This window comes from Pristis pectinata, chromosome 5 (assembly GCF_009764475.1).
Source record: "Pristis pectinata isolate sPriPec2 chromosome 5, sPriPec2.1.pri, whole genome shotgun sequence".
In the NCBI taxonomy this organism is placed as follows: Eukaryota; Metazoa; Chordata; class Chondrichthyes; order Rhinopristiformes; family Pristidae; genus Pristis; species Pristis pectinata.
Window position 1 is genome coordinate 101431987 of NC_067409.1, and position 17697 is coordinate 101449683.

Sequence of the window (17697 nt, forward strand, 5' to 3'; positions counted from 1 at the left end):
AGGGCATTCATATTTCAAACTGCTACTTTTAGACACCACCTCTTCTTACACCGAAGGATGGTCTGTCTACGAATATGTACATATCTAGTGACCACTCTTTCTGATATGATTGCAAGGCCACAGGCAACATCACCTGCAAAGCCTAACCACCAGTCTCTCCTCATACTTCAGACACTCCAACCCAAATAACATCCTGGTGTTGGTAACTTTCTCTGCACTCTTTCCAGTTCTATCACGTTCTTCGTATAGCGTGGTAATCAGAACTGCACACAATATTCCAGCTGTTTCATAAAGTTGTCCAAAATCTCTCTGCTTTTATATTCAATGCCCTGATTAATGAAGGCAAGTATCCCATATCCTTTCTTCACCACCCTATCTACCTATGCTGCCACCTTCAGGAATCTTTGGACTTGTACACCAAAGTCCCTTCATTTCTCATACTCCCCAGGGACCTACCATTCATTGTGTAGAACCTAACATTATCAAACTCCTCAAAATGCACCACTTCACACATCAGGATTAAATTCCATCTGCCATTATTCTACCTAGTGTACCAGCTGATCAATATTATTCTGTAGCCAAAGACTATCTTCCTCACTATTAACTCCATCACCAATTTTCAAGTTACCTGCAAGTTACAAGTCATAACTCCAACCTTCACATCTAACTCATTAATGTATAAAATGAACAGCAATTGTCCCAGCACCAGTCTCTGTGGTGTACCAGTGGTCACAATAATGCTATGCTTTAGTGGATATATGGCTTTTAAAGGCTGGAGTCCTGATATTACATATTGCAGAATTAATCAGCAGAAACAGTTTCAAGTACTAATAATTACTAACTATAATAACAAGCTAAACAAAATATTGCTCAGTAAAAATGCGAGCATGCTTTTGAAGAAGGATCACAATTGGATACTGCATCCAGCTGCTTTAGCGTGATGAAGAAGCACAGGTTCCCCAAGTCGTGCAAGTTTAACAAAATAATTTCAACCCACAGTCTTAAATTTTGCTCAACCCACTCCCCCACCCAAAGTGGAAACACTTATTGTGTCCACTCCATCAAATGCATCATAACTTGCAACATGGCTGAACTGTATCATTAATCCATCTACCAAGCCAGAAGGAAAAAGCTAAACAAAAGATCTACACAACTTCAGTGCACATTTGATATCAGGGGCAGGAGCTGAGAAGGAATGAAGAGAGAAACCATATGAACCACTGCTGCAGGAGAGGCTGAAGACCAGGTGTGTGTCTGGCAACGGGAGAAAGTGCAGCTCAAGAGGAAGACGGAGACAAGGAGCAGGAATGTAAGAGAGGACATATGGTATAGAGGGTGGCTCCACAGGAGGGTCAAGATCAGGAGCTTGAGCAGAGCAGTGGTATAAAGAACAGCTCCAGAGGAACCCAAGTCCAGGACAGGGAAATGAGTGAGAGTAGTGGATAGTATAAAGTACAGTCTGGAAGAAAACAGAGCAGGGGCTGAGTTTGAAAGGAGAGGGAGTGTAAAGGATGGCACTAGAGGAGGCCTGAGACCAGGAGATGAGGGAGAAGAGAAAGGTAGTATAAAGGAGAGTTGCAGGGGAGATCTAAGCCCATGAGCAGGAGATAAGGGGTACAGAGCAAAGCAGTGGTACACAGAACAGCTCCGGAGCAGAGCAGGGATAGGGAGATGAGTAACAGAGGAGTGGTATGACTGCAGACAGAATGGTTCTAGAGGATGCCTGAAGAGGGCATTAACAGGAGCTGAGATCAGTCGTAATTTTAGCTGAAATTGAAAAAGTGTAGAATCAATATAGAAAGCAGCAGAATGCAATGAAACTGAGATATGTATCAAGAATAATATTGAGGTAAAAATCTAAGAGAAAAGTCTAATCATAAACCATTTTAACTAATCAGTAAATAAAAGTAAGAACAGTTGCCTAAATAAAAACTTGAAATAGTAAAACAATGTTTGGAGAGGGTAGAAGTATGAGTACAGAGCTGAGTGAGTCGAACATTTTTATGTAGCAGTTTTATACATGGGGGCATCATAGAACACTTCAGTCCCATTGAAAACTGATCCTGTGTTAAATGCAGTCTTCAAGATCCCATCCTATGTAGAATATAGATCATAGAACAGTACAGCAGAATACAGGCCCTTCGGCCCACAATGTTGTGCCGACCTTTAAACCTCGTCTGAGACTATCTAATCCCTTCCTCCCACATATCCCTCTATTTTAAATTCCTCCGTATGCTTATCTAGCAATCTCTTGAATTTGACCAATGTACCTGCCTCCACCACCACCTCAGGCAGTGCATTCCACGCCCCAACCACTCTCTGGGTGAAAAACCTTCCTCTGATATCTCCCTTGAACTTCCCACCCATTACTTTAAATCCATGCCCTCTTGTATTGAGCATTGGTGCCCTGGGAAAGAGGTGCTGGCTGTCCACTCTATCTATTCCTCTTAATATTTTATACACCTCTATCATGTCTCCTCTCAACCTGCTTCTCTCCAAAGAGTAAAGCCCTAGCTCCCTTAGTCTCTCCTCATAATGCATACTCTCCAAACCAGGCAGCATCCTGGTAAATCTCCTCTGCACCATCTCCAACGCTTCCACATCCTTCCTATAATGAGGCGACCAGAACCTGACACAGTACTCGAAGTGTGGTCTAACCAGAGTCTTGTAGAGCTGCATCATTACCTCACGGCTCTTAAACTCGATCCCACGACTTATGAATGCTATCATCCCATAGGCTTTCTTAACTACCCTATCCACCTGAGAGGCAACTTTCAGTGATCTGTGGATATGAACCCCCAGATCCCTCTGCTCCTCCACACTACCCAGAATCCTGCCATTAACTTTGTACTCTGTCTTGGAGTTAGTCCTTCCAAAGTGTACCACCTCACACTTCTCTGGATTTATCTCCACCTGCCACTTCTCAGCCCAGTTCTGCATCCTATCAATGTCCCTCTGCAATCTTTGACAATCCTCCACATTATCCACAACACCACCAACCTTTGTGTTGTCTGCAAACTTGCCAACCCACCCTTCTACCCCCTCATCCAAGTCATTAATAAAAATCACGAAAAGCAGAGGTACAAGAACCGATCCTTGTGGGACACCGGCTAGTCACAGCCCTCCAATCTGAATGCAGTCCCTCCACCACAACCCTCTGCTTTCTACAGGCAAGCCTGGAAAACCATGTGTACAGCATATGTTGCAAGGCAGAAGAACTCATTTTTCAGATTTGGAGCATGATCAGCAATTGGTACCCACAAGGGGTTGTAAGTTAGGATAATAATAGGTTTCAGGAAAACTCACAGCTTCAGAGTAACTCAGCACAGAGAGAGAGAGAGAGAGAGAGAATGGGTGACACGAAAACAGACAAGGAGAGGATGTAGAAACCCTTGAGTGCATTTCACTCTTTCTTAAATTCAACTATGAAAAAAATTGAGGGCAATATTTCCTTTAGGGAATGCAATCACAGCCAATTCTTTATAAATAACGAGTGCCTCAGCTGTACAAGAGCAAAAGAGGATGATTAAGAAACCAGTCATATTTGAGGATTTACCAGTTAGCAAGGACAAACAGACATTACTACAGCTAGAGATATAATTCCAGGACTATATGTTGTAACCCTAATTTAAGTATCAGAGAGTGGCTGAAAAACACTCTGAGGGAGAAATATGTACACCCAGCAATCATGCTCTTTCTCACTACCAATGAGTGAGGTAGAAAGGGGGATGAAGTTCTGGAAGCAGACGTCAAGGAAATATGCAAGAGATTCAGAGACCTCAAAGGTAGTAATCGGCAGATATTTCCTGATGTTGTATTCTGAGTACAGAGATATGAGGATAATTAAATGGATAATTGGTTGGAAAGATGTTCCAGGAGGGAGGATCTTAGATTCCTGGGATGCTGGCCCCAATTTGTGACATCTGCAGTTGTTTTAACTTCCAGTCTCTAATATACAGAGATGTTTGATTTACAACTTTTCTCAGAAGGTCCTCAAAGTGAAACATTAACTTTCTTTCTCTCTCCACAGATACCAACAGACCTGTTGATTATTTCCAGCATTTTCTGTTCTTATTACAGAGCTAACTTTGTTCTCCCCCTTCCTACTTACTCTGTGTTTTCAAATTGATTTTGTCTTTACCATTTCATTTAACTGAAATTAAATCTTGATAAAATTGGCTTAATATTTGTATTTTACTGTATAAAATAAGAATGTTCAATTCAATTGATTGCAGAAAGCATTCATTTTTAAATAGCCTCACTTTGTAGACTTAACTTACACATGATTTTTTAGTCATATTATTCAGACTTAACCAATTACCTGAAAGGAAATGGCAAAAAAAAAGAAAAATTGTCATGAATTCAAAATAACGAGATTTGAAAATTGTCCCAGCAGCCGCATTAGTAGAATCAACAGTTTATTCACTGTAACTATCTCAATTTGATATTTAATCTAGTCACAACCTATTGCAGCTTTCTTTATATGTAACAAAAAATTCAAATATATTTTGGATCTAGTATGGTTTAGAGCTTTGGAGCAATATTGAAAAACACATGCTATTTGGAGCATGGATTCAGAGTGCTGGGAAAACAGAACCCAGGATCCACTTTCGATGAAGCAGAATCATTTTCAGTTATTGGATAAAGTGAGACATTAATTATACATAAACCTAAAAGTATTGTTCATCTTTTCACCAGTTTCTGCTACATTATATGCTTGTTATTTCACTTTCTCCTTCACATTTCCATGTCGTAGTTTGTTGACTGACTCAAGGCAAATGATACCAATTTAGAAGAGGTCACTGAAAGATTAATTCTTGGAGCTCACTAATAATCTAGGCATCCTACACCTGGGAAAACATATTTTGTGAAAGTGCTTCAAAACCAAAGAAGCAGCTTTAGGTTCTAGACAAGGAAAGCATCCAGTTTTTGCAATAAAAGGTTTCTCAAATGGCAGTGACAGATTAGCAGATAAACTGTTTTCATGATGAATAATACATTTTGGTCACAAACCTCTGTAACCCCTGGAAACTGAGTGGACTTATCTTGTAGTTGACCAAGATGAGGTATTTCCCAGCTACCCTGCAAGGTGTTGTCATGTGCTGAGTATATGCTTATATTGCATCCTTGCTAATAAGTTAAGGGTAAAGAGGAATACCAAAACATTGGTCTCTGCAAGGTCAGAAAGGGAGCAGTGTGGTCAGATGATACCAGCTCCTGGTCTTCATGCAATAGGTGGCACTGCTGCACTACCTTTTTTAAGAAATGTGTTGCTTTTATATTCTAATGAGTTACATATTCCTTACCTGCTAGTGGCCTTTCTCTTTCCCTCTTTTATACTGCCAATCTTCCTCCTCCACATTAATGGCATACTGTGGTATATTCATAGAGAACTGCAAAGATCTTGTGGTGCATGGAGTGGGTGTAGGGTGTGGGATGATGGGAGGGGCTGATAAACATCTGTCCATGATATTTCACTGTCAGAATTGTTTGGAAGCAAGCCTAGTCTTTGAAAGATGAGCAACAAAATAAAAATAACTTCAAAATATAATTCCCAGCTGCATAATTCACTAGGCAGTCACCGCACTTTCTTAGCTTCAAGAAGCTTCTCATCTTCATCTACCTCGGCTTGTAATTCTCAGTCTAGACTAAATTAAATTTGCAGTGGTGGAAACTTGGAGTCACACCAGAACGTATGCAAATGGATCTCTTGTGACCCCATGGATTCATTACAGAACAAGTCCAAATACACGTGGATATATGGGAGTTACAACTTACGTTTTGAAAATCGGGATGTTGATTTCCACCTCATTTTCCTGCCACAAAAAAATACCTATGCTGATTATGTGCTAAAATTCCATTGAAAGTGGTATGCAGAACCTCACCACAGACAAGTACCACAAAACTGGTGCATTGACTTTATCATTTTGCTTGTGTATATTTAGCCAGATAAAAGTTTAATACGTTAATCAGTTGAGATGTTTATAACTTTGGTTGACTGTGAAAATTGGATGACAATGAAATATTTTACACTCTGCTGAATAAACTTTCCCCTTCAACTTAGAAATGTAGATGCACATTAGGAAATGACATAATATTTTCAGAAGCTACAGGTATAGTTGTTAGGTCTCATTAGAATAATCAAGCTTATTTTGATATTGGGTGAGAACTTAATGATAACATCAAACAAAATAGGAAAAAAATCATAAAAATTTTAACAGATGCATTACATTTTAAACAATTGTTTTTTTTACTGAGTAAAGAATCACATAGGATGTCTTGGATGAAGTGATTGGTTCCAGTTTATTGTTAGGTTCCTTTGTATGACCATTCAGAATTGAATACATAAGCCTTTCATAGGTTTCCCATTGATATATTTCCAGCCACTTTTATTGTATTTTCTCTATCTTTTCAATTCTTATTTGCTGCAGGTTTATTTTGAGTCAAATTATAATGTGAAAGGAAAAGTGGATCTGCAAAATATTGCAGGAAATCACAGTCAGAAGGTGCTTGCAGACACAAAACATTTAATCTTTTCTAAATTTTTTTTTCCCCAAGAGATATGCTTTTGCTCAGTGATTGCCTCTGAATTAATCATTTCAAGCCCTTCTTCATAGACTTTAACGTGGAATTGTTCAACACCTTGGTGAAGCACTGAGGAAGTGTTGCTGTTACTCAAGTAACATATTATTTCAGAGCTCACCTTCCTTCTTAGTTCTAAACGACCCCAGTAGCATTATTTGAGGATTTCACTCAGACACTTCACCTCTATACATCCCTCAACCAATATCACTAAAAAAAACAAATATTCTGTCGTCATTTATCTGCCGTTTTTGGGAAGCTGCTATACACTAGTTTGTGTCATGTGTTCATGTATTACAATGGCCAAATACTTCAAGAGTTCGACATCAGCTTCTAAGAATTCTGGGATATCTTAAGATAACGCAAAGAGCTTCAAAATGGCTGTTGTTTTTTATTATCTCAGAAACATTAAGTTGTAATCAGTGTTGATAAAAAGAGATACGCACAAATTATGTTATTGTTGTTTCCAGAAGAAATTTCAACTTACTCCCCTTTGTTTGTTATTACTGAATGCAACAGTTAAAATCAATTCACTACCAAATAAAAACTCTGCAGAATCTTGTTGCAACTAGCTTTTTTCAATTTCTTTGACAATACTGACTTGCAATGATGGTAATTGTGACAGTGAGTTAAAATGTTCAAATGACAAAATATAAATTTCATTGAGAAACATAGATGGAAGAAAGGTAACCCAGAGCTTGTTGTTTTAATGGGACTTAAAACAATTATTTTTCTTCTGGCTTCACAGTAGAAGACACACAAAACCTGCCAAATACAGTGCACTCTGCATTATGACAGTTTGAGTAACAGAAATTCACCATTGTTATATTCACAAATTGCTACCAGAAAATTTGACATATGGAATAGAAATTCACTCTTACAGAATTTATGTGACGAAAAAAATAACTAAGTAAGCAGAAAGTGCGAAAGAAACAACACGTTTTGTCAATTCTTCTCATGGTTTCATGTTACAGAAAATCATGATTCGAACAGCTTTCTAGCAATATAACCCCTCCGTAATGCAGCAGTGTACTGTATATTAAAGAATCAAGGGTCCAGTGAGAATGAGGGACCAACAATTAGCCAAAAAAAATACCAAAGATGTTGGTGTGCTTGAAAGCTGATCCCGAGGACCTAATGATCTACATCCCAGAATTTTAAAGGATTTAAAAATAGTGGATGCTCTGGTTTGTCATCTTTCAGGGTTCGAGATTCTGAAATTGTGTCTGCCTCTTCCATTTCCACTGGCAGCTCATTTCAGACAACCACCACCCTCTGTGTGACAAACTTGCCCTCAGATCTCCTTTAAGTTTCTCCTCTTTCATTTTAAGCATGTGATTTTCAGCTCTGGACTCCTCTGACCTTGAAAAAGGACCCAGACTCTCCATCCTATTTATGTCCTTCATAGTTTTATAAACCTCTCTAATGTCACTCCTCAGCCTCCTACATTCCAGTGAGAATAAACCCAGCCTGTCCAATCTCTCCTCATAACTACAGCCTTCCATTCCAGGCAACATCCAAGTGAATCACTTCCGCACTGTTTCCATTCATGCCACATCCTTCCTGTAGTGTGGTGACCTGAACTGGACACAATACTCCAAGTGCGGTCTGACCAATGTTTTTTACAGCTGCAACATAATGTCCCAACTCTTATACGCAGTGCCTCACCCTATGAAGGCAAGCACACCTAATGCCTTCTTCACTACCCAATCCAATGTGTCACCACTTTCAATGAGCTATGAGTTTGGACTCCAAGGGCCCTCTGTACACCATTGCTCCTAAGGTCCCTGCTAGTTACTCTATATGTCCCACCAGAATTTGAACTACCAAAGTGATTTATCTCACAATGGTCTGAATTAAATTCCTTCTGCCATTGCTCCACCCAACTTCCCAGCTGATCTATGTCCCATTATATCCTTTAGACAACCTTCTTTGCTATCTGTGACTCCACTGATTTTCGTGTCACTGACAAACTTACTAATCAAACCCCCTACATTTTCATCCAAATCATTTATATTTATTACAAACAACAAGTCCCAGCAATGATCCCTGCAGTACACCACTTGTTACGGACTTCCAATCCATAAACACCCATCCTTTGCCTCCTATCACCAAGCCAATTTTTGATCCAGTTTGCCAACACGTCTCGAAACCCTTCTGCCTGAAACTTCTGGATCAGCCTACCACGTGGGATTTGTCAAAAGCCTTAGTGAAGTCCATGTAAACCACATTCATGGTGCTGCCTTCATCAATTTTATTAGTTACCTCCTCAAAAAACTCAATCACGTTTGTGAGCCATCATCTCCCCTGCACAAAACCAAGCTAACCCACCCCCCCCCCATCAGTCCCTGCCTTTCAATGTGAACATAAATCCTGTCCCTCAGAATCTTCCTTAACAACATCCTTACCACTGATGTAAGGCTCACTGGCCTGTGGTTTCCAAGCTTATCACTACTGCCCTTTTTGAATTCCCTTAGCATCCTGCGATAGATCTCTTCAGGCCTTGGGGATTTATCCACCCTAATGTGTGCCAATATTTCTAACATTCCCTGCATCCTAAAGCATACATGCTCTAGAATATCAGCGTACCTCTCACTTAACTTTCCAGCTTCCACATTCTTCTCCTTGGTGAACACCAACGAGAAGTCTTCTTTTAGAACCTCACCAAATCCCCTGGCTCCACACGTAGATTAGCCCTTTGGTCTCTGAGGGGACCTACTCTTTTCTTAGTTACCCTCTTGCTTCTAATATACATAAAAAAGGGTTTACAGTTCTCCTTAATCCTACTTCCCAAGGTCATTTCATGGCCCCTTTGTGCCCTTCTGATTTTTCCTTAATTTTTCCTATATCTCCTATCAATCTCAAAGGACTCAGTACCAATTTCTGTACCTGACACACGCTTTCTTTGTTTCCCTGATAAAACCGTCAATACCTGTTGTTATCACTTAACTTATCTTTGCTTCTTATTGTTACAGGGACATATTGAAGCAACAGTGAGCTGGAGGAACTCAACAGGTCGGGCAGCATCTGTGGGAGGAAAGAAATTGTCAACGTTTCAGGTCAAAGCCCTGCATCAGGACTGAGAGTGGAGAGGTGAGGTGGCCAGCAAAGGGAGATGAGGTGGGGGGGGGGCAAGAAAGGATTCCGAGGTGATTGGTGGACTGAGGAGGGGTATAAGATGACAGGCAGGTAGTGCCAGGTAGGGGAGGGGAGCGGGGTAGAGCTGGAAGGCTGTGGCATGTGAATGATAGATGGAGGCAGACAAAGAGAGAGAGGAAAAAGGGGGAAAAACAGATGGAGTAAGATCGGGGAAGATGGAAGACAAGCAGGAACACAAAGCGGTACCAGTGTTGGATTCGGACAAGTAATGGACGTGAGAATGGGAACCATTAGGGAGAGGTGAACAACAGTTGGGACCTGATGTGGGTTGATGTTGGGGTGGGGGAAGATACCTGTATGTGGTGGGTGGATGGAGCCAGGAGGGTGAAGGGAACGAAGATGGGTGAAGGGGGCTGGGGGACGGTGGGAAGGGGGATAAAAATGGGAGGGCTGCTCAGAAGGGGGGGGGGAGGGAAAAAAAGAAAAGGAGGGGGGGGTTACCAAAAATTGGAAAACTCAATATTCATGCCATTGGGTCGTAGACTACCCAGGCGGAATATAAGCTGTTGTTTCTCCAGTTTGCGTTGAGCTTCGTCCTGGCAGTAGAGAAGGCAAAGGATGGACAGGTCAGTGTGGGAATGGGAAGGGGAGTTGAAATGGTCTGCAACTGGGAGCTCAAGGTGGCCAGTGCGGACTGAGTGTAGGTGTTCTGCAAAATGGTCGCCGAGTCTGCACTTGGTCTCACCAGTGTAGAGGAGGCCACATCAGGAGCACCGAATGCAGTGGACAAGGTTGGTGGAGATGCATGTGAACCTTTGCCTCACCAGGTTGATGGATGGTGGTGAGGGAGGAGGTGTAAGGACAAGTGTTACATCTACTGCGAAGGCAGGGGAAAGTGCCAGGGGTAAGAGAGGGATGGGTGTGGAGGGATGAGCAGACCAGGGAGGCACAGAGGGAGTGGTCCCTACAGAATGTGGAAAGGGATGGGGAGGAGGAGATGTAGCTGGTGGTGGGATCTCGTTGCGGTGGTGGAAATGACGTAGGATGATATGCTGGATGCGGAGGCTCATAGGGTGAAAGGTAAGGACCAGGGGAACTCTATCTCTGTTCTGTCTGGGAGGAGGCAGGGTGAGAGCAGAAGTATGAGAAACAGAGGAGATGTGAGATCTGGTAGGATTCAGAAAACCCTCTTGGATGCATGTTTCTCTCCTCCTTTCTCAGCACCCTTTCTACATTTGTCCCAATCTCTCCCTTTTATATCTCTCTGCAGTATTAATATATTAACAAATAAAGAAATAAATCAGAATGTCTACACTGCTCCACTGGTGGATCAGACTTTGGGACAATCACATCCATCGTTTCATATCACGTTTGGTAAATCAAGGGCAAAATACGCACTGTTTCCACAATAGCAAGATGAAATCACAGTAGCCTCAGAAATGACCTAGATCCCCTCAATTTGACCATCCCCACAACAGGTCAACAGCAGATGCTATTTCACTTGCACTCCACTCAGTTGTGGATCATCTGGACAACAGCAATGCATATGTCAGGCTGCTGTTCATCCACTATAGTTTGGCGTTCAACACTATCTTCCCTCCAAACTTATCACCAAGCTCCAAGACCTGCGCCTTGGTACCTCCCTTTGCAACTGGATCCTTGACTTCCTCATTGGCAGACCTCAATCAGTATGGATCAGTGAGAACATCTCCTCCTCAATGATCACCAACACAGATGCACCTCAGGCCTGCGTGCTTAGCCCCTGCTCTACTCTCTTTACTCCCATGACTGTATGGCTAAGCACAGTTTCTGTACCATCCATAAATTTGCCAGTGACACGACTGTTGTTGGCCAAATCATGGGTGGTGATGAGTCAATGTATATGAGTGAGATAGAACACCTGGTTGAGTGGTGCCACAATAACTACCTCACGCTTAACGTCAATGAAACCAAAGAGCTAATTGTTGATTTCAGGAAGAGAATATCAGAAGACCATGTACCAGTTCTCATTGGTGGGTCAGGGGTGGACAGAGTAAGCAGCTTCAAATTCCTGAGCGTTAACTTCTCAGATGAGCTGTTCTGGGCCCAGCACATTGACACAATCATGAAGAAGGCATGCCAGTGCCTCTACTTTCTTCAAAGCTTAAGGAGATTTGGTATGTCACCAGATACTCTAACTAACTTCTACCAATGCACTATTGAAAGTATCTTGACTGGTTGTATCACGGCCTGGTACAACAATTCCAACACACAGGAATGCAAGTGGCTGCAGCAAGTTGTGAACACAGACTGGTCCATCAGGGGCAAAGCCCTTCCCAACATTTACTGGAGGCACTGCCTCAAGAAGGCAGCATTTATCATCAAGGATCCCCACCATCTGGGTCCTGCCCTCTTCTCGCTGCTACTGTCAGGCAGGAGGCACAGAAGCCCGAAGACCCACACCACCAGGTTCAAGAACTTATCGACAACCATCAGGTTCTTGAACCTACTTGCACAACCTTAACCCTACCACAGCAATGGAACGCTACAGACCTTCTCTTTGCACTACTATGGACTGTAGTGTAGCAGTTAGCGTAATACTATCACAGCGCCAGCAACCTGGGTTCAATTCTGACCGCTGTCTGTAAGGAGTTTGTACGTTCTCCTCGTGTGTCTGCATGGGTTTCCTCTGGGTGCTCCGGTTTCCTCCCACATTCCAAAGACGTATGGATTAGGAAGTTGTGGACGTGCTATGTCGGTGCCAGAAGCGTGGCAACACTTGTGGGCTGCCCCCAGAACACTCTATGCAAAAGATGCATTTCACTGTGTTTTGATGTACATGTGACTAATAAACATATCTTGTGTCTTTGTTTTTGCACTAAGGTCCTGCATTGGCATGGTCTTTTTTTCAGTGTATGGTATAACCTTATCTGTAATTTATGTATAATTTATATTCTGTGCATTATCTGTATCCACGTGCCTGTGATAATGCTGCAAGCAAGCTTTTCATTGTACTTTACCTCACTGTACTTGTGCACATGACAATAAACTCAACTTGACAATTTGAAGAAATAGTTACTTGAAAAAAATTTGCAATGTTGTGTTATTGTTTTGCATTGACGCTTAACCACCATCCTCTTTAGTTGTCCGACTGAACACAAAAGATGGACTGCCGCTTGAAAAAATGACCATGAAAAGTGCTCTGCAAAAATCAAACTGTATGGTGCCTCAGATCTGAAATATAAACAATATATTGGAAATACTGTTGAAAAGTGTTTGACCTGAAGCATTATCTCTGCTTCTCTCTCCACGGATACTGCCTGATCATTTTCTATTTTAACACAAATAATACTGATTTCCTAATCTCTTGGTTTAAATGGCATCCAATGTTGTGAAAGCCAAGCATGACAGATCGCTGATACTGCAGCTACGAGGGACTGGGTACTTGAAGGTCTCTGTTCAGTTCCTCCACATGCCAAATGTAAGTCTGACAATAGGTCTGGTTATTTACTTCAGTTCATTTCTTTGCATTTGTATATGAAATGTTCCCCACTTCTGTCTTTTCGAATTCAGTCAAATTTTTGCCTCTCTTTTATCCTTCAGAGAAAATGTTTGATTCACACCATGACCCGGGTCTGAATCAACAAAGAATGAGAATGCTGTTTGTCATTTCTTGTGTGTGTGATTAGATTTCCAAAACAAGTATGAAGTAAACCTTAATTTGTCATGTTTAAATTTTATTTTTTCCTTTCCTGGAATTCTGATTTTCCTAGGGGAAAATTGTCATCATTCCAAACAGGCACATTGAGGTAATGTTAACTGTTAATTGGAGTGATAGAGTGAATTGATTCAACTGCCTGTTTAATATTTCCCTCAATTTTCTTTCCCATCACTGGGTGGTTATAATCATCAGGTTTCCTTGATCTTATTTCTGCTGAAGTCAAGAGAATTCTGCGTATTCAAAGTCAATGTTGATGAGGACTCTCAACTGAGTTTGGAACAATACTTTCCCAGGAATAGTGCTAGAGGAGCAGGATTGTCCCGTTTGTTCCACACTGCCAAAATGCGAGAGGCCAACAAGATAGGCTGCTGCATCTGGAATGGGTGCATTTGGACATGGATGGCAATTTCAGTGGTGGATCTGGGTGAGCAAGATCTAGCCTGAAAACTGAAATTATCCAACGGCAATACCCTAAACAATGGAGCTTCAAAAAAAAAGCTTTAATGCTGAGATTATTGAATTTTGCACCGAGTCAAAAGATGAGGTGTTTTCTTTTGAGCTTATGCAGAGCTTCATTGCAAAAATAAAGGAGCTGAGAGGTGTAGATGATAAAAAGCACAAAGGTGTAGTGAACTATGAGCAACAGATTTCAAGGAGATATAGAAAGGCCGGTGGAACAGATGGATGGATGGATAAATAAAATTTAATACTAAGAAATCTGAAGTGTTACATTTTAGTGGAAGAAAGAAAAGAAATAAGAAAAACTAGAGGGCACTGTTCAAAGAAGGGGTACAAGAAGAGACTGATCTGGGGGTGTATGAGTATAGTTCACCGAAAGTGGAAGGACAGATTGAGAAAGTGGTTAAAAAGGCATAGGGCACCCTGGACTTTCTCAATAGAGGCACAGAGTACAAGTGCAAACAAGTTAATAATCCACTGGTTCAGTTACACCTTGACTATTATGTCCCTCGGTGCAGAAGAAATTACAAAAATGATTCCTAGCCTGATGAACTTTTATTATCTGTCTGGCCACTGCCTGACAAATCAAATCGTATTATACTAGAGAAACAAAGGACTGCAAATGCTGGAATCTAGATGAAAAACACTATGATGCTAGAGGAACTCAGCAGGCCAGGCAGCATCCGTGGAGAAAAGCAGATATTCAATGTTTCGGGTCAGGACCCTGACCTGAAACATTGACTGCCTGCTTTTCTCCACGGATGCTGCCTGGCCTGCTGAGTTCTTCCAGCATCATCGTGTTTTTCATTCAAATCATACCATACGTTTGGTCAGCACCATGTCATGTTTTTATTTCTCTCTGTCTCTTTGTTCATTTCAACACCTCTGGCTCCACAGTTCATCTCCCACACAGTCATTACGATGACCATTCCTTGATTAGGCATTATACTGCACTTCTCTCAGTAACTAGTGTGAATACCATATCAAAGTATACAAACATTAAAACAAACAGTGTAATTACAGGATGAATAATAAACTTCAGAAATATATATTGGCTCTTGAAAATACCTCACTAGTGATGAATGGTAAAGTCTGTCTCTACCTTAGCTATTCGATATAATTTTCCCAATCATAAACCATTTTAACCTCCTTTCTATACAGATGTTTTGCAATTTCACTCAATTCTTTAGTTACCTCAGGTGATCTTTTCAGAAAATCTTCTAAGTCATTCCATTTTACCGTGAAAAACACTTAAATTTAACAGGTAAAAGATAAAGATCTCACTTTGTTCATGATATTGGGTAAGCCAACAGAATAAGTTCATTGTGTGAACCGTGAAGACATATACTGACACTTTTCAACTGGCGGTTTGGTAAAGTTTTCATCCACCCAATAAACAGCTTCCAGGGATATTACACATGCGTACTATTTTCCATTATGGAATAGTCTAGATCCATTCTCATTCTTTCGCTATCCAAGGAGTTAACTGCACACAGTCCTGTTCCAACACCACCTAATACAATGTCCATTAAATCCTTCCTACCCTTTCTCGTTTACTTCTTAAATGGAGAATATTGTCTCCACTTTTGCTATAGCTGATGGTGTAAGTGGTGCAAAGCTTGTGTTATATTTGCCTTTGGAATCATTTGCTGTCCACTCTTGGCACTCTTGTGGTTCCCATTTTACTTTCCTCTTTTTATTAATTTTGGAATAAAATAAAACAATTCTTCCAACACCCCCTCATTGCAAGGTGGGGTCCAACATAGTCAATTTGCAAAACAGTTCATGGATCCTCATTTACATTTTCCCAGATAAACAATGAATTCCAAACACATGACCCATTTTCTGGGAAACAGGAATGGTGCTGCTCATCTGCATTTTAAAAGTCAGCCCTTGCGAAACATGATAGCAATCTTTTCCAAAGAACTCAAAGTCGAAAGTCTTAAGCAATGCCTTTTAACTTCTTGAGAAATATTGTTATTAAGAAATATTAAGACTCCCATTTGTTCCGATGTATCTACCAAACTACAAGTTTCGAAATCCCAATGTAAGTAAATACTAATCATCAATTTTCCTCAAAATGCCAATTTTCTCTCGAGAATGTAGGAATCTCATATTTGGAACAGAGACACTCAAATTTTTAATATCTTAACCTGGATTCCACATGACCACTGTGGAATCTGGGGCTTTCTCTCTCTCCAATCAATTCTAACAAAAATAGAAAAAAAATTAAAACTACAGATAAGATTAAACAAATATTCCATGCTTGCACTTTCCTTCCTTCAGGTCCTTTGCAGATATGTTAAACACTAAGAATAAAAAATTAATTTCCACAATGAAAACTTCTAACACATAATCCAAAGAATAGAGGAAAAGAAAAGATGGATGGGTGTTCCCCCCCCCCCCCCCCCCACCCAACACACACACAACTTCTTAAAGAGGCACGACCCCTCAAGGCACAAGAGGTCCTGCAAATCTACTACACGTCGAGTAGTAAAATCTTTCGGTTAGTCACATCCTGTTCCTCTGGAGCATTGGATTCATAGGATTAATATTTATATATCTTCCAACACAGACTTAACAAACAGGTAACAACTTTTCACTCACTGATGTAAACCCACAAGCAACATTTTAAAACACCCCTCATGCAACATTTTAAAGCTCACAGACCATTCACACACTCTAAACAAAATATAATTTTCAGTCAGAAGTCCAAACAGAGAGTAAAACACAATCACACATGCCCCAATGAAATTGTTCAAACCCTTCAGGCTCTGTTACAACAGAATATTGGAAGACATTGATCATGCAAAGACATGCATTTAAACATCCCCATGACAACCAAAGCTCGAATTCCCATCAGCATTAACAAAATGAGGAAGTTGGTCACTCTGATGACTCCTTCCCTCTGGTGCTCTTCACATTTCAGGACTTACTGAGGCCATCGTGAGAGGCCGATCAGGTCCCATTGTGGTCCCTTCCTTCTCGGCCCCAACCTTTCGCCCAGCAATCCCTTTTACAGTGTCCCACCTTCTGACAATTGCTGCACTGCAGCTGTTCAGTGGTCTTTTCCTTCCTTTCCTTGCATCCCTTGGCAAAGTGGCCTGTCTTTCCACAATTATAACATTCTAAGTTGTCCTTAACTAATTTTAGACTTGGTACCCTGATTAGCCTCAGCTTTCATGGCCCCACTCAATATCTCATTAAAATTGTTCCCCACTGTGATCCCCATGTCCAATACTCTCTTTAGGTGAGGGCCCATTCCATCCTAAAGTAAATTCAGGAACATATGATCATTTGTATGGGGGTTTGCCTATCCTGAATGTTCGCTATAAGCCACAAACTTTTGTTCCACATAATCCTCTTCTCTCTCCCTTGGTTCCTGTTTTACCTGGGTTATCCTGGTCCATTTTGGTGTGCCTTGGCTGAGTTCACTTTTTACAGCTCCCTTAAAATTATTAAACTTCTGGTCATTACTGGGTCCGATTGCATGACCCATGTTCTATCTCAGTAATTAGGCAGCAGTGATGTCCATACCGCAGGTGGCACTTTAACCTTCACTTTTCAGGGAATATCCTCATTAATAAGCCTGTGAGCTTCTTTTAACTCTGCTAATTTATCCCAAAATGCCTGATTGCTATCATTCCTCTTTAAGACAGGCAGTTCATTGATAATCATCTGCTTCTCTGATAATCTGTTTGTATAACCTGTCGTCTTTATTATTGTCCTATCCAGGGCCTCTGGGACTGCAGCTGGTTTCTTTATGTCCTTGTCATAGCCTGGGAGTGACTTATATTCTTCGTTATATCCAGATGTATAGTTTTTGTTCCCCAGTCAATGTTGTCCCCGTCCGCTGG

General features: G+C 41.1%; 2 protein-coding genes across 2 annotated transcripts in view; one reads left to right on the forward strand and one right to left on the reverse strand.

Annotated features, from left to right (window-relative positions):
- LOC127570999 (uncharacterized) overlaps positions 1 to 17339 on the reverse strand; it is a 112395-nt gene extending 95056 nt beyond the window's left edge. Inside the window, exon 1 of the mRNA XM_052016971.1 lies at positions 17232 to 17339. Coding sequence (XP_051872931.1) covers positions 17232 to 17339 — 108 coding nt within the window. The remainder of the gene's footprint in view (positions 1 to 17231) is intronic.
- LOC127570318 (leukocyte elastase inhibitor-like) overlaps positions 1 to 17697 on the forward strand; it is a 35551-nt gene that overhangs the window by 4048 nt on the left and 13806 nt on the right. Inside the window, exon 2 of the mRNA XM_052015761.1 lies at positions 9558 to 9675. The gene's annotated coding sequence lies outside the window, so the exon portion shown is untranslated. The remainder of the gene's footprint in view (positions 1 to 9557; positions 9676 to 17697) is intronic.